This window comes from Sorex araneus, chromosome 3 (assembly GCF_027595985.1).
Source record: "Sorex araneus isolate mSorAra2 chromosome 3, mSorAra2.pri, whole genome shotgun sequence".
NCBI lineage: Eukaryota > Metazoa > Chordata > Mammalia > Eulipotyphla > Soricidae > Sorex > Sorex araneus.
The window spans coordinates 234,695,904-234,718,061 of NC_073304.1; the positions used below are offsets into that span (position 1 = coordinate 234,695,904).

At 54.4% G+C, this 22,158-nt stretch overlaps 1 protein-coding gene across 1 annotated transcript; it reads right to left on the bottom strand.

Annotated features, from left to right (window-relative positions):
- Positions 1-20,918: 20,918 nt before the first annotated feature.
- Positions 20,919-21,622, bottom strand: LOC129403546 (CMRF35-like molecule 1). Its single transcript, XM_055132283.1, has 2 exons — positions 21,325-21,622; positions 20,919-21,055 (listed from the first exon to the last, which is right to left on the bottom strand). The coding sequence occupies exons 1-2, from the start codon at positions 21,620-21,622 to the stop codon at positions 20,919-20,921; spliced, it is 435 nt and encodes a 144-aa protein (XP_054988258.1).
- Positions 21,623-22,158: the final 536 nt, after the last annotated feature.

Genomic DNA, 22,158 nt, shown 5'->3' on the forward strand with positions numbered 1-22,158 from the left:
TGGGTGCAGGTGTATGTGTGTATGATGCTGTGTATACTCAGGTGTATGATTGAGGTGTGTGTGTCTGTGTGCTGGTGTATGTGTGCAGGCGTGTGTACAGATGTGTCTGTGTGCAATTCTGCATGTGTGCAGGTGTGTGCACTCTTCTCTGCAGGAACCACGACAGTGTTTCCATGGAAACTTTTCCCCGGGATTCCCATCCCAAAAGACCTGCTCACTTTCCCTACAACTAGAACCTACACCTGGCGCCACTGAGGCTGCTTGGCGCCTTCGAGCGACCTTTTCCTTCCTGGTTTCTCTGCTTTAGCCAGAGCTCAGGGCCCCTAGGACAAGTGACTGGCTTTGCGGGCAGGGCTGCGTGCCAGTGACAAGCCTTGCTCTGGATCTCTTACCTATCTTTCAGACACGGTTTGAATTTTCTGTTGGGTTCCAGAAGAACCGAGGGAAGGGTTAGTTTCAGCACCAAGGACAGAGACGTGTCTGTTGCTGAGAATCCAGGGATTGAGCTGCTTTACCCTGGAAGTTCCATGTCCTCCCGCCTCTAAGTGTCCAGGTGACTAATGTAGCTCCAGTAAGACTCAATGTCAGCAGAGTCATTCTCACTTTACTATTTCTCAAATGTGCTTTTAGGCATCCTAGTTCTTGTTTTCCATGTAAATTCGACACAAAGTTTTGTCTTACAGAACATGTTCCTGGGCTTTTCTTTTATAATTGAATCACAGTGGGATACAGAGTTACAAAGCTGATCATGGTCAGGTTTCAGTGATACAGTGTTCCGAAGGTCACCCCTCCATCAGCTTACATTTCCCGCCACCAGTGTCCCCTTGTCTCTCTCACCCCCCTGCAGCCCCCACTCTCCCATCCCTGCCCCCACCCCCCAGGCGCTTCTCTCCCTTAGTCTCCTTGACCTCCACCCATGTCTCCTCCCTGAGCACCAGCTGCTTCTCATTTCCTAACAATCTCCCATCAGGCCTATGTCTGTTCAGGGGCTTTCCCAAGCATGAGATTTTCTAGCCTGGACACAGCTGCCCCATGCCCTCTCCTGTCCGTCAGCCCCGACCCCCTAACGTCCCTCCCTCTGGCTCCCACTTGGCCCCATTTCTCTGACTCTGCAGAAGCTCAGAGGTTCCAGGACGCCCCTCTCTCCTGTTCCAACTCGCTGGGGCGTTCGTGACAGACGCTCTTTGGGGCTGGGGCTCCTTGGGGGCGGAAACCTGGGGCCGATGTGTGGGGCTGAGCCGCCCCCCAGCACTGGACCCCCGACCCTACCTGCTGCCCCCTGCAGGAAGCCCCAGGTCCAGAGGCCCCAGGTATAGGTTGGTTGGGTCTCCCCAGTAGCCCTCAGGAGCTGGGGTCCCTCCTGGCAGCACTTGGTCCTGCAGTGCTAGGGGCTGACTCCTGCTCTGTGCTCAGCGGTCACTCCTGGTGGGTCCCAGGGGCCCCTGTGCAGTTCTGGGGCCAGGCTGTGCTTGGACACATGCCCAGCAAGTGCTGCCTCGTTCCTGTGCCCCCTCTCCAGCCCTCCCCAGGGTCTCTGTGATCTCATGGCTGTGTGTTTGGGAAGTGTAGAGTCTAGGGGATCCGGGGACCCCAGACTTGGAGTGGCGAGGTCCCCCTCACAGAAGCATCCTGGGGACCTGGGCAGGAAGTGCAGACTGGCACAGGGGCAGCTGGGGGAGGGGCTGAGTCCCTGCAGGAGAGAGGGAGCCGGGGGCAGCAGCTGGGAACAGGACTTGTCTCTGTTCCCATCAGCCCCTGGTGACCTCTGAGGAGGCAGGGACAGAGGCTCAGGGGCAGCCTGGATGGGGGTGGGAGCCCCAGAGGGAAGTTCACACCCACCCTCACAGGCTCCCTCTCATATCCCCTGCTCTAAGTGCCCTCCCCAGACAGAGACGCCCCCTTTCTAACACCGGATCAAGGAAGCAGGGCAGATGCAGCAGGAAGTGAGGCAACTCAGGGGGGTTCGGCTACTGGCCATGTTGCAGGTGGGGTGTCCTGTCGTCTCCAGGATAGGCCCGGCCCCTTCTGTTCCCTCTTCTGCAACCTGTACTGAGGGGATAGGCAGAGGTTGTGGACCACGCTGCAGGCCCATCCCGTCTCCAAAGCACAGTGTTCTCGGGGCTGGGAGGTTCAGTGGTTAAGCATGTGCTTGCGTGAGGCTGGGTTGACCTGGTACTGAGGTCGGGGATGGGGGGCTGTTACTTAGCGATGCGCCCAGGAAGAAGGAGAAGGATCATGCACCGCTGTCAATCTCAGTCTCATCCAATCAGCGCCTGGGGACATCTTCCCAAATGGTGGGCAAGAGAAAGGGAGGGGGAGAACCCACTCCGTCTAACACCCGGACCCCAGGGTGGGGTCACACTGGGGACGCAGGCTGGAGAGGGGGTCACAGAGCCCAGTCCTGGTCTTCCTGATGCTGCTGTACTTGGTGGCCACCTGTTGGGCCTGCGCCGGGGTCCATGTTGGTGTAGGTGGGCTCCGGGTCACGGGGGCGCAGAGACATTTGCGCATAGCTGACTTCCTCCTGGGCATCCTGGAGGGGCGGGCAGTGCTGAGGGGCTTCCGCAGAGCACCCCAAGCCTCCGCCCCCTCCCCTCGCTCTGCTAGGCCCCCCATCTCTCCCAGGTCCCCGCCGCAAGTCTGTCAGGTCCCCAAGGCCCCTATGCACAAGGGCCCCATTTGACTGAGTGGCAGGTTCAGTGATGAAGTGTGAGGGGGTCTCGGGCCCCATGTACATGGCGGCGGCTGGCCCCAGCACCTGCTACCTCCCTCGACTGCCACCTAGTCCCACTTCTTCCCACCCTTTTCTGGCCTGTCCCATGTGCTCCATCTTGGGGCTCTAGGGCCAGGAGCAGGAGCTGGGAAAGGGGCAGGCGGGGGCTGGGTGTGACCCCAGGACTCTTACCGGCTCTGGGATGACCCCGGAGGCTGAAAGACAACATAGAAACATTAGAAACGTGTCTCGGGTTGGGGATGCTCAGGACTGGAGTGGCCGCCTGGCATGCAGACGTCCTGGGTCAGCCCCTGCACTGCAGCATCCTCCAGACATGGCCAGGGGAGCCCTGGGGGCCCCCCCGCACTGATGGACCCAAGCAGTCCTGGTCTTAGTGTCACCAAAAATGGTCTTGGTGCCCTGTCAGCAGGAAGGGAAGGAAGGAAGGAAGGAAGGAAGGAAGGAAGGAAGGAAGGAAGGAAGGAAGGAAGGAAGGAAGGAAGGAAGGATGGAAGGAAGGAAGGAAGAAGAGGGAGGGAGGGAGGGAGGGAGGGAGGGAGGGAGGGAGGGAAGTCTGACCAGAGGCCAGGATCCTTGCTGGTTCCTGTTCCTTTCGCCATGAGCTGGCCCCTCACCAACCCTCATGACACCACCCCACCCAAGGCCTCAGATGGAAAGGAAGCAGATGACCCTGGTTTGATCTTCTGAGTCACTGATCCAAGCAAGGAGAGGCCTTGGCTGGACCTTGGGTCAGGGGCAGACTCGGGGAGTAGGCGGGAAGCAGGTGGGGACCCTTTGAATTAGACTCCTGGCCCAGGACAGGTCCCTGATATGACGCTCCATAGGGTGAGGTGGGTCACAGGGTGTGGCTGTGAGGCTACACTGGAAGGGCGCGGGGGCCAGGCTGGACACTGGGTGCAGCCTGCAGCCAAAGCCCCTCCACAGAGCAGCTGCCTTCGCCCGAGGGTGAGAGCGCATGAGCAGAGGAGCCCCAGGGAGGAACCAAAGTTCCTGCTCCCAGGGGAATGAGGTGTGTGCTTCTGTGTGTACATATTTTGTGTTTGTTTGTGTGTGTGTGCATGTGTTTGCACGTGTGTGCATATCTGCTCGTGTGTGCACTCATTCATGTGTGTGTGTGCTTGTCTCCTCGCTCTGTGTCATCCTGGTCCCTCCTTGCCCACCAGCAGCCGACAGGAGGGTGCCATGGGCACTTGCTGGCGCCCACCAAGGCTGCCCAAAACCAGGCAGAAGCCAGAGCAGAAGTAGGGGGCAGGGACAGCCGGGCTGCTTCTTGAGGGCCCCCCACGTCTCCATTACCTCCCGTGCTGGCCTTTAGGGCGGTTTCCCCAGCCCTGGGGAGTCGCTGTCTGATGGCTGCGGTCCCTCCTGCCATCAGAACCACACACCCCACCCCGCTCTCACCTGTCCTCTGTCGCTTCTTCTTCAGTTTCCTCCAAGCAAGGAGGGCGGCCGCCAGCAGGAGAAGCGGGAACACAGCAGAGATGACGGGGAGGAGCGGGGAGACAGGGAAGCCCCTGGAAACAAGACGGACCCCTCACACCTGAGCCCCCGGGACAGGTATATAGCCCCCATCTGGCTGTAGCAGAACTGCATTTCGGTCAGCTCCAGCCCTCTGCTGCCCAAGGGTTCACCCCTACCCCCAAAGATGGTGAAGATGCAGCAGTGATGATGGAAAAGAGAGAAAAAAGGAAGGGATGAGAGGGGAAAGTAGATCAGGGGAGAGCAAAGGAGAGGAAAGCAGAGGAGGGGGGGAGAGGGAAAAAAGGCGGGGAGTGGAGGGCACAGGAGCAAACAGGAGTGGAGGGGAGAGGAGAGTGGGGGAGAGGAGAGGAGGGACATGAGTACAGGGAAGAAGAGGGGACAAAGGGGAGGAATGGAGAGGGGGGAGGTTGATGGCAGGGGAAAGGAGGGGATGACAGAGGAGATGATTGAAAAGGAGAGAAGAGTAAGGAGGAAAAAGAGAAGGGGAAAGGAGGAGGAAGATAGATGGAGGGAAGGAGTGAGAGAAAAGGACTGGAGGGGAGGGGGTGAGGAGCAAAGACAGGCATAGTGGGTGCCCATGGCATCTCAGACAGCACGTGTCAGGCTCCTCCCTGCAGTGCTCCCACCCTTGAGAGAAGTGTCCTCCCCCAGGAGCTCAGACCATCGGCACCTACTGTGAGACCTCGGGGGACTCGGTGCTACCAACGGTCCAGGTAGAGGATCTTGGGCTCTGGGCCCTGCGCTAGAGGTGGGCCTTGGAGAGGGGGCAAGGCCCCCTAGCAGGGAGCAGGACAGGAGACATTGGAGGGGAGGGATGTTGGCGGGGATAGAGCCGGGAGCGGGGCCAGAGACGCAGTCTCCCGTTGAGGCCCAGAGGGTGTTTTCCACCCCACCCATGCCTTGGTTTCAGATTCCGGGTCTCTGGCCCTCAGGGGGAAATGGGGGACTCAGATGGGTCCCTAAAGGAGCCTGAGGGTCCAGAAGCAAGTGTTGGGGGACCCCATAGAGCAGTGGGCCCAGAGGGACACGGCAGAGATCAGAGCATGCGGCCAGCTCACGTGGTGTTGGAGAGGGCCCTGGTCACCCTTGGGGCATCTGTGGTCTCTTCTGTGCTGGCCGCTGTCGTGCGTGCGTTGGTGGTTGTGGTGGTCATTGTGGAGATGGTGGTGGTGGTCGGGGAGGGGGTTGGAGTTGGACAGAGAGACCAGATCAAAGGCAGCTCCGGGTGCCCGGCCAGCCCTGAGCTGCGCAGAGACTCTGAGCCCAGAGAGGGCTGGGGCGCCCAGGTGGGGGAGTCCCCAAGCGATGCAAAGAAGCCCCTCCCCACCCCAGGGCTCACATGGGCATCAGGCCAGGACTCAGCCCCAGGACAGTCCCCTCAGAGTGACTAATGAGTATAAGAGAGTGACCCCGGAAGAAGCCAGAGCAGGGTCTCGGGTATCGTGACACGAACACGGTCACCTACCTGGTCTGACGGTCACTCTGATCAGGAGCCTCTGATCAAGTTTAACTTTCTCTATCCCACACCAGTACGTGCCCGCGCCATCTTCTCTTAGTTGCTCCATGGTCACGGTGAACCTGTGCTGACTCCTGTTGTCCCTGATGGTCACCCGGCCTTTCCTCACCACCTGTTCTGCTCTAGCAGTTTCTACACGGTCCCAACAGTCACTCCCAGTCACCCTTCTGCACCACCATTTCTGGTGCTGCTCATAATAGCCGTTATAGACACAAGTCACAGTCAAGGATCTTCCAGCTTCACCAACAACTTCTTGGGGTCCCCTGAGAGCAGCTGATCCTGGAGACAAACGCACGATCCTGTCACCTCCCAGCACGGGCAGCGCCACCGCCAGGCATGGGGACTCGCCCTCTCTCTCCAAACTCAGGGAGACCTGCCTCCCCCAATCCCTCCTTCTGCAATTCCCATGGCACTGGTCAAAGCTGCGGAACCCCCAGGACCACATACGGCCTCAGACACTCAAGACCTTGACCCTGAGCAATAACGGCCTCTGCCCGCAGCCCAGTCCTGCTACACATGGATGCTTCAGTCTGTCCCTTAGCTGCCCCGTGGGACTGGGCTGGCGGGGCCTGGGCCCCTGTCTCTGAAGGATGAAGGATAGAGGGTGATGGATGGTGGGTGATGGATGATGCTTTTGCTCTGGTGACAGGAGCCCAAGCAGCTACAGCCACACACCCCTGGGGGTGGCGGCTCTTCATAGTGGTCACCATTGTCTTTGCTGGGTTGGTGATAAACCATCTATAAGACACTCTCGAAGCCCCCCATGGCTTGGTGCCCACTGCCCCATGTGCTGTGGAATCTGCCTCCCCCAGAGCCATGGTTTTCCGGAAACTTCTTTGACCCCCAGAGGAAACCTTTGTGTGTGTCACTTGGGATGTCCCGGTTCCCTCTGTCCATCTTGATGCCGACCCATTCCTCCGTTATGTGGGTGTTAGGGTTGCAGAGGCATCTCCTCTGAAACCCTTTCTCTCTCTGACTCATTTGAAGATTTAGGGCTGCGGAAAGGCTTCTTTCCTTTCCGGAACACTCTACAGACAGCGGGGTCCTGAGACCTCTGTTGTTCATGGCGCAGTGTTTGGGCCACCCCCCAGGGCCATGAGGACCCACGGAGACAGGCCCCTCCCACACAGCCTCTGTTCCCTTGCAGGATGTGGGTCCTGCGGTTCCAGGTCATTGAATTGTACTGGAGTGGCCGGAAGCGGGGCATTGTGTGGGTCTGTCCACAGGAAACTCTACCAGAAATGACAACAGTAGCGGTGATGTGAATGGGTCAGTTGGACCACGCTGCAGGCAGAGAAGTGGCCCAGCGCCAAGTCTCCAAAAGAACTGGTGTGGTCTGGGCTGAGAATTTGGGGGCTTCTGGAATGGGGGCACGAAGATTCCCCTTTCTGCCTGAAGGCCCAGCAGCCCCGCCCACCCCACCCTGAACCCCTCCTACCCAGCTCCAGAGCTGACCCTCATCAAGCTGCCCAGCCTCCACATCGCTCCACACTGAAGCTCCCGGACCTCAGAATCCCACAGCGCTGTCGGCCCACAGGGTCCCAGTGAGGCTGATGGGAAAGTTGCCCAGAAGCCCCAGCTCAGGGGCCTGATCAGTACCTAGAGGCTCAGCCAGCAGCAACCAGCCCAGCCCAGCCTCGGATGGTGGCTTTACTAAACCCAGTGTGAGGGGACAATCGCCACAAAGTGACTCCTCCCCATCTAAGATCTGCTCATTCCTCTTGCTTTTGTTCCACATAAATGATACAAGTAAATTTACTTATGCCTGAAAGGGGCAGGCTGGGGTGGTGGGTGGGAAACTGGGGGGCACTGGTGGAGGGCAGGTCACACTGGTGGTGGGATTGGTGTTGGAACACTAAATGCCAGAAACAGCTGTCTTAGGAACCACTTGGTAAGCCACGGTGGCATAGGCTCACATCCCAAAGAACAAAAACAACCGCTGTTGGCGTGGATGCAGGGAGAAAGGAACCCTCCTACACTGCTGGTGGGAATGTTGACTGGTTCAGCCCTTCTGGAAAACAATATGGTCGATTCTCAAAAAATTAGAAATTGAGCTACCATTTGACCCAGCAATACCACTCCTGGGAATATACCCTAGAGAAGCAAAAAAATACAGTCAAAATGACATCTGCACCTGTATGTTTATCGCAGCACAGTTTACAATAGCCAGAATCTGGAAAAAAAACGAATGCCCGAGAACAGATGACTGGCTAAAAAACTTTGGTACATATACACAATGAAATACTATGCATCGGTTAGAAAGCATGAAGTCATGAAATTTGCATGTAAGTGGATCAACATGGAAAGTATCATGTTGAGTGAAATGAGTCAGAAAGAAAGAGACAGATACAGAAAGATTGCACTCATATGTGGAATATAAAGTAGCAGAGAGGTACGATCTAGCAAAGATGCAACCTCTGGCAGAAAGCCCTCTGGACTTAGTCACTAAAATACTCAAATACAGAAATCTAGAACCTCACAGCAGCTACTGTGGCCACATGACCTCATATCTCCTCAATCACAGCAGTGGAAAACAAATTATCAAATGTTTCCTTTCCAGCAGGTCCGACTCTGGGGGGGGTGGGAAACTCCAAACAATAATAGTGAGGTTTTCATTGTTGTTGTTGTTGTTGTTGTATGCAATCAAGGTAAAAAGAAAGTAAAGTGTAACTTACCAACTACACAGATGGGGTGGGGGACCGGGGGGCAGGGCGGGGTGGGGTGGGAGGTTTACTGTGGTTCTTGGTGGTGGAATACAAGCACTGGTGGAGGGATGGGTGTTTGAGCATTATGTAACTGAGACTTAAGCCTTAAAGCTTTGTAACTTAGAACATGGTGATTCAACAAAAAAATATTTTTAAAAAATAAATAAAATAGAGGGAAAAATATGAATCTTCAACGAACATGTTGTGTGACCCAGAAATAAACAATTACTTTGAGTTGAAAAAAAATTCTTAATAAAAAGTTTAAATTTTTATATACATTTTACTAAAAGATTTTAAAATTGAATGGGTCACTACGCATTCAAGGTGCCTCTCCGTCAGTGCTTGCACCCAGAGGTCAGACCCCGCTCCAGATCTGACCCGGAGTGAGCTCAGTCTGTCATTCCCTTCGTCTGTCTTTGGCATTAGAGCTGCTCATTTTGCAGCGTCCTGAAGATACATCTACATGGCTGGGAGAGCAGATGTCCAGAGAACGGCGGAGTTGTTGTTTCCTTAGAACCTTCAGGATTATCCCAGAGCTCTTGGACAAGCTCTTCTTGCTGTCGCTCTCCATGGAACCCAGGACCTCACGTCAAGGCAAGTGCTCTGCACTGAATGACCTCATTTCCCTGGTACCAGTTCTTTACTGGGCCAAATTCCGTGATTTGGTCAATATTTGTATTATTCCCCATGAATATTAGCATTGAAGTGTTTTACTCGTTGTGGATCCTGGGTCTATTCTACTGTGACTGCCTCCCCCAGTGTTATCTATTTTATGGAATACTATTATTGTGTTCAAGGCGAGCAACTTACCTGCTGTAATATCTCTCTAGACTTTTAATAGAACTATTATTAGCACAAAACTTTGAAAATACAAATAGAATATTATTTATCATGAAAACTTCTGATCTATTGCAATTATACATTTTTACTTCTTGTACTTATATTATTTCGATCAAATATTTCTTTATTTTTAACCTCTTAATGCATTCAAGCTGTTTTGAGATTCATTTGGTATTTCTATCGTTTATTATCGAAATTATTAATTTATCTCACATTTAAATTGATACATTTTATTTCTTTAAGAATATTTCCTAGGTCCAGAGCAATAGGACAGCAGGGAGGGCATTGGCCTTGCATACAGCCAACTTGTGTTTGATCCCAGGCTTCCCGCCAGCACCGCCAGGCGTGATTCCTGAGTGCAGAGCAGAAGTAACCCCTGAGTATTGCCAGTTGTGACCCAAAAAGCCAAGAATAAAGGAATTAATTAATTTTTTAAAAAAGAGTAAACTCTAAATACAACCAGAAGTGGCCAGAGAAGAACAAAGAGATACAAAAGAAATTTTGTTTAACTCAAAATTAACAAAAAGTTAAACAAAACGAAATTTTGTTTAACTCACTTTTATAACTGAGATATCTTTTGCAAAGCACCCAGCACTGCTCAGGGCTTATTCCTGGTCAGTGCTGAGGAATCACTCCGGATGGTGCTGGGAACATTTGGGTATCAGGGCTCAATCGAGGGTTGGCAATGTGCAGGACAAAAACCCTACCTACTGTACTATTGCTCCAGCCCATATAACACAGGTATTGTAAGGTTGCCAGGTCATAATGATAACTTTATTTAACAAGAATTTATATTTGAATTCAGCTTTGGCTTTCACTCACCAGTTTGGATATGCAGTAATTCCTTCCTTCCTTCTTCCTTTTTCCCTTCCTTCCTTCCTTCCTTCCTTCCTTCCTTCCTTCCTTCCTTCCTTCCTTCCTTCCTTCCTTCCTTCCTTCCTTCCTTCCTTCCTTCCTACCTTCCTTCCTTCCTTCCTTCCTTCCTTCCTGCCTTCCTTCCTGCCTGCCTTCCTTACTTCCTTCCTCCTTCCTTCCTTCCTCCTTCCTTCCTTCCTGCCTGCCTGCCTTCCTCCTTCCTTCCTTCCTGCCATCCTTCCTTCCTGCCTTCCTTCCTGCCTTACTCCCCCCTTTCCTCCCTCCCTTCCTTCCTTCCTTCCTTCCTTCCTTCCTTCCTTCCTTCCTTCCTTCCTTCCTTCCTCCCATCCCTCCTTCCTGCCTTCCTTCCTGCCTTACTCCCCCTTCCTCCCTCCCTCCCTCCCTTCCTTCCTTCCTTCCTTCCTTCCTTCCTTCCTTCCTTTCTCCCTCCCTCCCTCCTCCCTCCCTTACTTCCTCCTTCCTTCCTTCCTTCCTTCCTTCCTTCCTTCCTTCCTTCCTTCCTTCCTTCCTTCCTTCCTTCCTTCCTTCCCTCGTTCCTTCTTCCTTCCTTCCTGCCTTCCTGCTTCCCTTCCTCCCTTCCTTTCTTCCTTCCTTCCTTCCTTCCTTCCTGACTTCCTCCTGCCTTCCTTCCTGCCTTCCTTCCTGCCTTCCTCCCTCCCTTCCTTCCTTCCTTCCTTCCTTCCTTCCTTCCTTCCTTCCTCCTTCCTTCTTCCTTCCTTCCTTCCTTCCTTCCTGCCTTCCTTCCTGCCTTCCTCCCTCCCTTCCTTCCTTCCTTCCTCCCGTCCTTCCTTCCTTCCTTCCTTCTTTCCTTCCTTCCTTCCTTCCTTCCTTCCTCCCTCCCTCCCTTCTTCCTTCCTTCCTTCCTTCCTTCCTTCCTTCCTTCCTTCCTTCCTTCCTTCCTTCCGCCCTTCCTTACTTCCTGCCTTCTTTCCTCCCTCCCTCCCTCCCTCCCTTCCTTCCTTCCTTCCTTCCTTCCTTCCTTCCTTCCTTCCTTCCTTCCTTCCTTTCCCCCTTCCTTCCTTCCTGCCTTCCTTCCTGCCTTCCTTCCTCCTTTCCTTTCTTTTTTTCTTTCCTTATTGCTTTTTCTCATTCCATTATTGTTATGAGCAAAACAGTAATCCCAGAACCTCACACATTCAAAGCAAGTACTCTATCACTAAGCTAAATTCTCAATAGTGATTTTATTAAAAATACAAGTCTTTATAATTTTAAATTGTCTGTATTTTATTTATTTATTTTAAATTATGTATTTATTAATTTTTTGCTTTTTGGGTCACACCCCGCGATGCACAGTGGTTGCTCCTGGACCTACACTCAGGAGTTACATCTGGCAGTGCTCGGGGACCATATGCGATGCTGGGAATTGAACCTGGGTGGGCAGCGTTCAAGGCAAACGCCCTCCCCGCTGTACTATAGCTCCAGTCCCTATTATCTATATTTTATATTATCAAATGATAGTAAGTTTTCAATGGACCACAAATTAAAATGACTTTAGATACTTTTTATTTCATTCAATTATTTTCAGATGCACTGTTCTTTTTGATGCTTAGCTCAATATTTTCATGATATTTTATTAGATATAATATAATATCAGGATATTCCAATACAAAAAAGCAGAAATGCAAAGAACAGGTTAAGACCTGAACAAGAGCCCTTCTGGAAAGCAGTATGGATGCTTCTCAAAAATAAGACTTTGAGCTCCCATTTGACCCAGCAATACCACTTCTGGGAATATAGCTCAGAGAGGTAAACAAGTATAGTCGAAATGACATCTGCACTTGTATGTTCATTGCAGCACTATTTACCATAGCCAGAATCTGGAAAAAAACTTGAGTGCCTGAGAACAGATGACTGGTTAAAGAAACTTTGGTACATGTACACAATGGAATATGATGCAGCTGTTAGAAAAGATGAAGTCATGACTTTGCATATAAGTGGATCAACATGGAAAGTATCATGCCAAGTGAAATGAATCAGAAAGAGAGAGACAGACATAGAAATATTGCACTCATTATGGAATATAAAATAACAGAATGGGAGACTAACACCTAAGAATAGTTGAGATAATTAGGAGGGGGTTTGCTCCATGACTTGGAAGCTGGTCTCACATGCTGGGGGAAAAGGCAGCTCAGATAGAGAAGGGGACACCAAGTAAAGGGTGTTTGGAGGACCGGCTCGGGATGGGAGATGTGGGCCAAAAGTAGACTATAGATCAAACATGATGGCCACTCAAAACTTCTATTGCAAACCATAACACCCCAAAAGAGAGAGAGAACAAAAGGGAATGCCCTGCCACAGAGGTGGGTGGGGAGGGGTGGTGGTGGTGGGAGAGATGCTGGGTTCATTGGTGGTGGAGAATGGGCACTGGTGGAGGGATGGGTACTCAAGCATTGTATGACTGAAACACAAGCACAAAAGTTTATGTCGGTAACTGTACCTCATGGTGATTCACTAACAAATTTTTTTTAAAAAGACCCGAATGAAAGATAAGAAATATTATTGATTCTCCTAATAAAGAGCAAATGATGAAATAATATTAAGATTGTGAGTTTCCTACAAACCAAAGACACCATGAGAGTCTCTCACCTCAGCCCTTTCCCTCAATGCTATGGTTTACAGAGTCGCTCATGAAGGTTTGTTCCAGGCATTCAATATTCCAACTCCAACCCCACCAACACTGGCAACTTCCCTCCACCATTTTGTCTCCATTTTCCCAACAAACTCCCAAGCCTGTCCCCACAAAATTTATATTATATCACTTATTACCCATTATTGTCTAACAGAATGAGAAAAATACTCCCTAAGAGAAAAATTAGTGAAGTCATTTTGTATCTCATCATGAGGATATTAAGTCCCAGTCTGAGGTTGTACTAAAATGGTTTTAGAAGTTAAGCTCCAGTGTTAATGCTTTTACTAGTAGATTGGTTGGGTTCTCGTGCCCTCCCATTCCACCTATGGGCTCCTGATGGATTTTCAGTGTGGTAGAGTTGGAAGACGTCATGTGGCCTTGAATGTGGCCACTCGGGTCCCTGGTGCTGATTCCTCAGACCTTCTCTGAACCTGGATGGGTGACCCCCCACCCCATGTCATTCCAGACAGCCACACCCACGAGCCACCTCAGCCGCCATGTTAGTGCAGTTCCTGGAGCCACCTTATATGTTCCCAGTTTATGGCCCTTCCGCCTGCCCCACCTGCTCCTGGTGACCAGTGCAGGCACCCTGACTGTCCAGCACTTTCCCCCGTTCCTTCCTGTACCCATCCCCTCCTTCCAGGGACCTCACCACCCTCCAGGGACAGAGAGGAGGGAGAAGTGGATGTTGGTCACTGGGCTGTCTCTGATGCTCCAACCGACGTGACTGGGTGCTCACTGTCCACATGTCCACCTGCTGGGTCAAGATCTCTGCCCCAGGCAGATTTCTGTGCGGCCCTGCAGCTCACCCTTTCTGGGCCCACTGCACTCAGACGGTCCCACCTTCCACAAGACCTAGACACTCCATGGAAAGGGGGGTGGGCCCAGTGGGACCCCGGGCAGGACCGACTCACCAGATATGCCGCAGAGAAGGAGCAGGAGAGCAAGTGACCGCATCCTCTCACCTGGTGCCGGGGTGTTTACGTAGCCTGTGGACAGACAGAGCCCCTCACTTTCCCTCCTTCCGCTCTCTCGCTCACTCACTTGTTGCTCCTCCTCAGCCACTCCCCGCCCGGCCCTGAAGTGTCAGAGCAGGTGTCTGGGGTGGGGGTGGGGAAGGAGCAAGGCCAGACCAGGACGCACTTTTCAGAAATGGCCGCAATGGAGCCTTGACCTCGGGCCTCATCCTGTGGCTGGGGGATTCACAGACTGTCCTTTCTGTCCAGTTGTCCCTGCCATGGTGGGCCCTGACACAGTGCCCCACACCCGGGTTCCAGGGATTCCATATTTGGTTTTGGTTTTTGTATTTTATGTGCTTTTGGCCACACATCTGGCAGTGCTCAGGCTTATTCCTGGCTCTGAGGCCAGGGATCACTCCTGGCAGCTCAGGGGACCCTATGGTTTACCAGGGATGGACCACATGTTTGCAAATAGCCATCCTGCCGAACTGTCGCTCTAGCCCAGGGGAGCCTATGTTTGGAGTCCAGGAAGCAGCAGTGCAAAACCCGGAGAACCTGCCCATGAATGGAAGGAAGAGGTGTGGTGTCAGATGCTCACTGCAGAGAAGTGGGTCCCAGGAAGGGAGTCCCGCCGGGCACTGTCCATGGGAGGGTGTCTGTGCTGGGAATACGCCCAACAGGCCCTTTTCAGGGTGAGCTCATGCGCTGTGTACTGAATCCCCCAAAACTAGTCCAGGTCCTTGCTGGAGAGGCGGCTGCCAGTCCAACACCCGCTTCCGTGGTGGGGCTCAAGGCCAACAGGAACGGGGTTTTCTCATGTTTGGTCTCAAGCATAAGCCCCCACAGCCTGTGCCCCATTGGTGCCCCATTGGGGGACAGAGACCCCGGAGAGACCTGAGCCCCTCAGGCCTCAGCTGACTTGCTCAGTCTGTGGTGGGTTGCAGAGACCGGCAGAGGGGCTGGGGGCCGCCCACAGGATGTGGCCAGCACGTCTGCCCTTGACTCATGTCAGAGCCTGTCGTGAGGGCTGTCCAGTCCCCAGAGTCAGTGGCCTCTCACATGGGGGAGTGGGGAGGGCTGAGGAAGACAGAAGCGAGGCTGGGGGCCTGGGGTCTCCTTCTGCTCTTATCCCAGCAGACAGGGGTCTGCCCTCACCTGAGCTGCTCAGATCCCCCTTCCTGCCCCATCCCCCTGGGGTTGGACCAGGAATGGAGAATGACTGCAGGACTGGGGCAACGAGACTCCCGCATGCTCACAGGAATCCTCGTACCATGGGACCCTGATTGACACGATCCTGCCCTGGCAGGGTTTCCCCCGGGGTTCTGACTACACCAGGAAAATGGGGTTGGATGGATCCTCTGAGCACCATCCGGTCTCAACCCCTGGTGCGGGTGTTTGAGTGTGGATATGTATGAGCATGTATGTGTGTGCGTGTGAGAGTGTGCTGTGTGTGAGTATGTGCGAGTATATCTGTGAGTATGTGCATATTTGCGTATGTGAGTATGTGTGAGTATGTGAGTATGTGTGCTGGTGTGTGCCATGAAGTCCTGTGCTATGTGTTTTATGTGGGCATGTATGGGAGTGTGTGAACACGTGTGTAGGGAGTGTGTTGCATGTCTTAGAAGCAGGGTTGTGATTCCATGTTTAGTGTGTGTAGTTCTGTGAATATGCCTAGTGCTCACGCATGCATGTGTGTGTTTGTGTGAGTGAAGGATGCAGGACATGCACCCACTGCCGATGCAGGAGAACAGCCTGGACCTGGGGGTGTAGCCGAAGAGGGGGAGCTCACGGTCACCTCACATATTCAGCTCAGTCCAAGAGAGCTTATCCAGTGCACCCCACCCCACTCCCCTCTTGTATAATGGCCATGACAGGAAACAAAGCATATGGTGTATGCACCCACATGTGTCTAAACCTGTATGACATGTGTGCCTGAATGGGCATGTGCATCTTATGTGTTTTCAGGTGAGTCTGTGTGTCAGGGCATACAATTGTAGGGGTGTGTGTGCGCATGTGTGCGTGCAGGAATATGTGTGTATACTGGTGTGTATGCTCAGTTGTGTGATGCAGGTGTCTATGTGTACATGTGTGTTTCTGCCTGCAGGTGTGTGTTTAGGTATATGTGTAGGTGTGTATGCAAATCTGTGAATGTGCAGTTGTGTATTTCGCAGATGTTTGTGCGCAGGTGTGTGAGCGCAGGTGCGTACATGTGTGTATATGTGTGTGTGCAAGTAGGTGTGTGCGTGGGTGTGTGAAAATGTGTGTACATGTGTGTGCATGCATGTGTATGTGCATGTGCGTAGGTGTGTGTGCAGGTGTGTGTGTGTGTGCAGGACTGTGTGCCCTCCTTTGTGCACTTGCCTCTGGGTGCTCAGCTGGGAAGACGTCACAGCTGGTGCAGTTGCACCAGGGCAAGGTCCTCCAGGCTCCTGATGCCACCGTGGGCATCAGCTTCACGGTAAGTGCTGCCAGCCAGGCCGCGCGGGGCCAAAGGTTCTGCCAGGTGTGGGTAGGAAATGGGTCTGGGTCCCCGGGGTCCTCCAAGGACTTGTGGACAAAGGCAAACTGCCAGGAAAGCAGGCTTCAGGGAAGGGAGAAGGGACTGGGGCCTTCCAGAATCTTCAGGCAAGGCCTGTGGGAGCAGGTAAACCAAGGCCATGATCGCTCAAGACGAAGAGGGTCTCATGGGCAGGCTGGTGGCAGGAGCCCCACCTTCAGGACAACCGCACCAGGGACAGTCACCACCTGCCATGCTCTCCTGCTCCCTCGTCTCCTGGGGCTCCCCCTGGCTGAACGCGACTGAAACCTCCTGGAAGTCAGAGCCGTGTCCTTGCAGACTGCTCAGGGCTGTGTCCAGGGGAGGAGTCCGTGAGGCTGAGGCTGGCAGAATATTCTAGACAGATCCCTCAGCTGTGCCGCCCAGAGGCAGTACAGGGCCCAGCTCCACTTCAGCCCGTGTCCGGACCCAGCTGAGCGGCAGCTCCAGCGGGACATTCCTGGCCTGCAGACACAGCCCAGAGCCCTCCTGGGCCCGGCCCCTGCCCCGGCCTGTCCCTGTCCAGTGCAGCCTGACCTGGGGAGGAGCCCGTCTCCCCCTGGCCCTCCAGGACCACCCACTGGAGCCTCCTAAGGCTGAGCAAGGGCCGTGGTCACGTCCGGGTCCCAGCAAGCACAGGCCTGGGAGGCCCAACTTGGGGACACAGCGGTGCCCCGACAGGGAAGACAGTAGAGGCGAGCCACAGGGTCTGTGTCGCACGGCGCTTCGACCAGCGAAGAAACTCGCAACTCGGAGATCCTTCTTGCTGCGATTTATTCAGGAACTTTCCATTGAAGGGGGAAGAAACGGGAACGAGGGGGAACGAAGAGGAGGAGAGAGGGACGAACGAGGAGGAACCGACTAGCTAGGCAGCTTCCCCCTTATCTACCTCTCCCTGCTTGTTTGCCCTCAAGTGTCTGCAGCTGATAAACTAGCCATAACTTGTGAGCGTGACAAGACATCCTGATTCCCCATCAGGTGTTGTTCACGAAGCACGGTGCAACCAACAAGAAACAGGTGTTCACGAAGCACGGTCCCATGGAGGCTCTCCACAGGTCTGGGAGTGCCTGTGGGTTCCCAGTGAGGAAAGCGAGGGCTCAGGATGACGGGGTTCCAGACCCCCCAGCCCTGAGAGAAGTTCTCCTCACACCCCTAGCCCGTCAGCGCTGCAGAGTGAGGTGTGTGGGTGGGTGTAACCCTCAGGCTCACAGATGCACAGGTTGGGTTTGGGGCCCCCATTTCCATGCTGGCCTGTCCTCAGAGCCCCAGGCCGGCCAGGCTGGGCCCCAACCTTGGGGAGGGCCCTGAGCCCTGGGCTGTGGCTCCTACGGGCCCAGCTCACAGGCTGAGGAGGCTGAGGGGAGGGTCACCCCCTGGCCTCCGGATCTCCCTCACCCAGCAGGCCCCGGCCCAGGGCTCCCAGCGCCCCTCAGCCGCTCCCTCACCCTGGCCGCTGTGTGGGTGGAGGAGTTTGCTGGGTGCCGGCACGCCAAGACTCACGCAGTCACTGCGGGCCAGCTTCTCCCCACTCAGGTCTCCCCGCTGCTTCCTGCCTCTCTTTCCCCAGGTCTCGCTCCTGAAGGGTGCAAAGAACCTGGGTCAGTGCCTCTGGCCCACACTCTGTCACCTCTCCAGCTGCTCTGTCACCTTCCTGAGGCCTCGTGCTGCTGACACAGGTACGTCATGGGCCCCCCACGCAGGAAGGCACATCCAGCCCCGGGAAGCTGGGCTGAGGGCCAGATGCTGAGGGCCGGGTCTGCGTCTCCACAGGAACCGGTCGCCGGACCACAGTTTGGGAAACAGGAGCTTCAGGCTCAGACGCTCCCTCACCCCCTTTCAGAATCGCCCTCCCACCCCACCATGGCGCCCGTGCTCGGACGTTCTTTCCCACCATGAGGGGCCCCCCACACCTCCCCAATCTCTCACAGAACCCCGCAAGGGAAGCTGTGGAGTTGGGGGACCCAGTCCAGTGGGGTCTCATGGCCTGAGCATTGGGGCATCTCGACTGGGTGAGGTGAGGTCGGAGACACGTCTGAAGGGAACGTGTGTGAGGAGAGCATCTGAGGCACTGTGTGTGTGTGTGTGTGTGTGTGTGTGTGTGTGTGGTGTGCATGTGTTTGTGGGGTGATATGTGTCCCTGGGTATGTTCTAGGGAGTTTGCACTTTGTTGTTCCGTGAGGTCTGTGTGATTGTCACACGACACAAATTATATTTGTGCTATGATTTCAGTTCAAGTGTGGCATGAGGCATGATTGGAGTGTGTGTTTTTCTTATGGTGTGAGCTGTGTGTTTTCTGATGTGTGCAGTGTCAGGAAATCGTAGTCTGTGGTGAGGAGTGTGTACCTGAGATGCGGGGTGAGGGGTGTGTGTGTGTGATGTGTGAGATGAGTTTTGTGTAGTGTCAGTGTGTTTCTTTGATGTGAGGTGTATGAGTCTCTGATATAAGGTGTGTCTGTGTCTGCAACATAGTCTGAACTATGCATGTCTGTGACCTGAGGCATATGTGTGTGTGGTACAGGGATGTGCGTGTCTCTTGTATGAGCTGTTTGTGTGTCAGGAATAGTAACAGAAATGTCCCTCTGGTGTGATTGTGTGTTTGCTGTGAGGTATGTGTGCTCATTTTTGTGATGTGAGGTGTATGTGTATTTGTTGTAAGGGATATGTATGTGTCTGTGGTGTGAGATTGTGTGTCAGTTAGGTGTGTATATGGTGTTTATATGGTATGAGGGGTGTGTGTGTGTGTGTGTGTGTGTGTGTCTGAGATAGTATCAGGTGAGTGTTTGGGGTCTTCATCTGCTACTCGTCGTGGGGCCATAAGACAAATATTCAAGAATCTTCATGATATACTTCTTCTTTTTCTGTTTATACTTTTTGGCGGCACACCCTGCGACGCTCTGGGTTTACTCCTGGCTCTGCACTCAGGAATCACTCCTGGTGGTGCTCAGGGGGCCCTATGGAATGCCGAGAATTGAACCCAGATTGGACGCATGCAGGCAAATGTCCTCCTGGCTGTACTATTGCTCCGCCCCCATGATTTACATTTATTATGAAGCCAAAAGAGGGACCAGGCATGTGGTCCAATGGGCCGAGGGAACCCTGGGGTCAACCTTTACCCAACTGTACCCATCCCGGTGAGGGATCGGGGTTCTCAGAGACTCCGTGTAGAAACCAGGTCTTATGGCTGGTGGATCACTTGGAGTTTATGGAGTAGAAAACGGACAAGCAAGAAATGTCTTTACTGGAACATCCGCTAGCAGCGTGTTTGCCAGCGTCCCTGACTCTGGCGGCCCTCGAACTCCAGGAGTTGAGATCAGCAGTGGGCACCAGGCGAGATGAATCGGGGGCCAGTTGGGAATTGACTCTCATTCCCTGCAGGTTGGGGACCCCAGTCTTGCCTGGAACCCCAATTTCTGCGACTCCTCAATGCTCTGTGATTGGAGGTTCTCTGTCTGTTTCCTAGGGCCCCTCTGAGACCAGCTTGCACAGACGATAGCCCCCATCAGGACCAGCAGCAGGAGAACCTTCAGGAAGACTGGGAGCACGAAGTGGATGCTGCTGAGCAGGGACCTGAGGGGCGACAGTGACGAGAAATGAGGTCCCTCCCTGGCCCCCTATCCCAAGCCCCTGGGCCCCATCACCTATATGAGGGCACCTGAGTGTCACCCAGGACAGCCCCTGGGCCTCAGTCACCTGGACCCTGCTCTGCTCAATGAACCCATCAGGGTGGGAGTACTGATGACCCTGAGCCCCAGAACCCTGTAGCTGGCCGGATGCTTCCCCCATGACCAGAGACCCTCATGGAGCCCCCAGGGCTGACCCGGAAGAGGAAGCAGGCCTCAGCTCACCTTTTCTGAGTGATTGGGAGGGGGAAACCTCAGAACAAGAACATGTGGGGAGGAGACCTGAGGGTTCTGAGGGGGCTCAGGGTCTCCTCATGGGGTCCCCATGTCCAGAGCTAGAACAGGAGGGGCCAGGCCTCTCTTTCTAGAAGCCTCAGAGTGGCAGAGGCTGGGGGCTCCAAGTCTGTCTCAGTGCCCGCTATGGGGAGTGGGGGGCAGAGGTATGGCCAAGGATGGAGGCCCGGGATCTGGACAGCGCCCCATGACTGCTGGTCACCAGGTCTGAGAGGACTAGGACACCCCAATCTCCATGGAGAGGAGGGAGGGGAGAGAAAAAGGGAGGGGGGCATAGGAGTGAAGAGGAGAGGAGGGGAGAGGAGGGCAGCAGAGAGGAAAGAGGGGAGAACTGAGTAGCTCAGACCACCTGAACTTCCTGTGGGTCCTCCAGGACTCAGTGCTGCCAATGGGTCCAGATGGAGAATCCTGGGCTCTGGCCCTGCAACAGGTGTAGGCCTTGGCGAGGACACGGGCAGGGGGTAGGACAGGAGACATGGGGGGTGGAGGGTTGTTGGCAGGGACAGAGCCCGGAGTGGGGCTGGAAACGTGGTCTTCTGAGGAGCCCAGAGTGCCTCCCACCCCATCCATGCCTTCGTTTCAGATTCAGGGTGGCTAGGACTGAGGGGGAAGTGTGGGACCCCAGAGGGGCCCCTCGAAGAGACTGAGGCTCCAGAGTCAAGTCCTGGGGGTCCCCCTGGAGCAGTGGACCCAGAGGACATGGCAGAGAGCAGAGCATGCGGCTGGCTCACGTGGTGTTGGAGAGGGTCCTGGTCACACTCAGGGTGTCTGTGATCTCTTCTGTGGTGGCCGTTGTCGTGGGTGTGTCGGTAGTCATGGTGGTCATGGTGGACATTGAGATGGTGGTCAGAGCTGAGGTTGGAGCTGGACATAGACCAGGTCACAGGTGTTTCTGGCTGCCCAGCCAGCCCCTAGCTGGGCAGAGAGCACTAAGTCCAGGGAGGGCGTTGGCGACTGGAGTGGGGGAGTCCTTGAGCAGAGAAGGCCCTCCCCCACCCCAGTGCCCACATAAGTGTGAAGCCAGGACTCAGCCCCAGGATTTTTCCCTGAGAGTGACCTATGAGGACAGGAGAGGGACCCGGGGAGAAGTCAGAAGTGGCCCTGGGGGACTCATGACAGACATGGTCACCTACCTGGGGCGATGGTCACTCTGACGGGGAATGCTAGATCAAATTTATCTGTGTCAACCCCGCACCAGTACGTGCCCCTGTCATTGTCCCTGAGCCGCTCCATGGTTATGGTGAACCTGTGCTGACCCTGGTCATCCCTGATGGTCACCCGGTCCTTCCTCACCACCTGCTCTACTCCAGTGGTGTGTACGCGGTTATGACAGTGCATCAGGACTGTCTTTCGGCACCACCACTTCCGGTGCTTCTTATACTCGATGTTATAGTCACAGGTCACAGTCAAGTTTCTTCCAGCTTGACCCATAACTTCTCTGGGTCCCCTGAGAGCAGCTGAGTCTGGAGAAAAACACACGAGTAAGTCACCTCCCAGTGCGGGCAGCGCTACCTTCAGGCACGAGGACTTATCCCATCCCTCCTCACCCAGGGACACTCCCCTCCCCTGTCCACCCTTCTGTTGCCCCCGCCCCCGGAACCCCCAGGACCCCCTACAGGCCTCTGAGAGTCAAGACCGTGACCTTGAGCAGTGACGGCCCCTGCCTGGTGCTCAGACCCGCTGCACATGGATGGTTCAGCCTGTCCCTCAGCAGCCCTGCGGGACTGGGCTGGCGGGCAGGGCCTGGACCCCTGTCTGTGAAGGATGAAGGATAGAAGGTGGTGGGTTGTGGGTGACAGATGATGCTTTTTCTATGGTGTTAGGAGCCCCAGCAACTGTAGCCACCCACCCCTGGGAGTGGGGGTTCTCCCCAGTGGTCATGATGGTCTTTCCTGTTTGGTGATAAACCGTCTGCACAGACACTTGAAACCCCCCATGGTTCGGTGCCCACTGCCCCGTGTGGGTGG

Coding starts and splice junctions, on each gene's coding strand:
- LOC129403546 (XM_055132283.1), bottom strand. CDS start 21,622: ATGGGTCAAGCTGGAAGAAACTTGACTGTGACCTGTGACTATAACATC. Junction 21,056..21,324: donor CAGAGTGACCATCGCCCCAG/GTAGGTGACCAT, acceptor GTCTATGTCCAG/CTCCAACCTCAGCTCTGACC.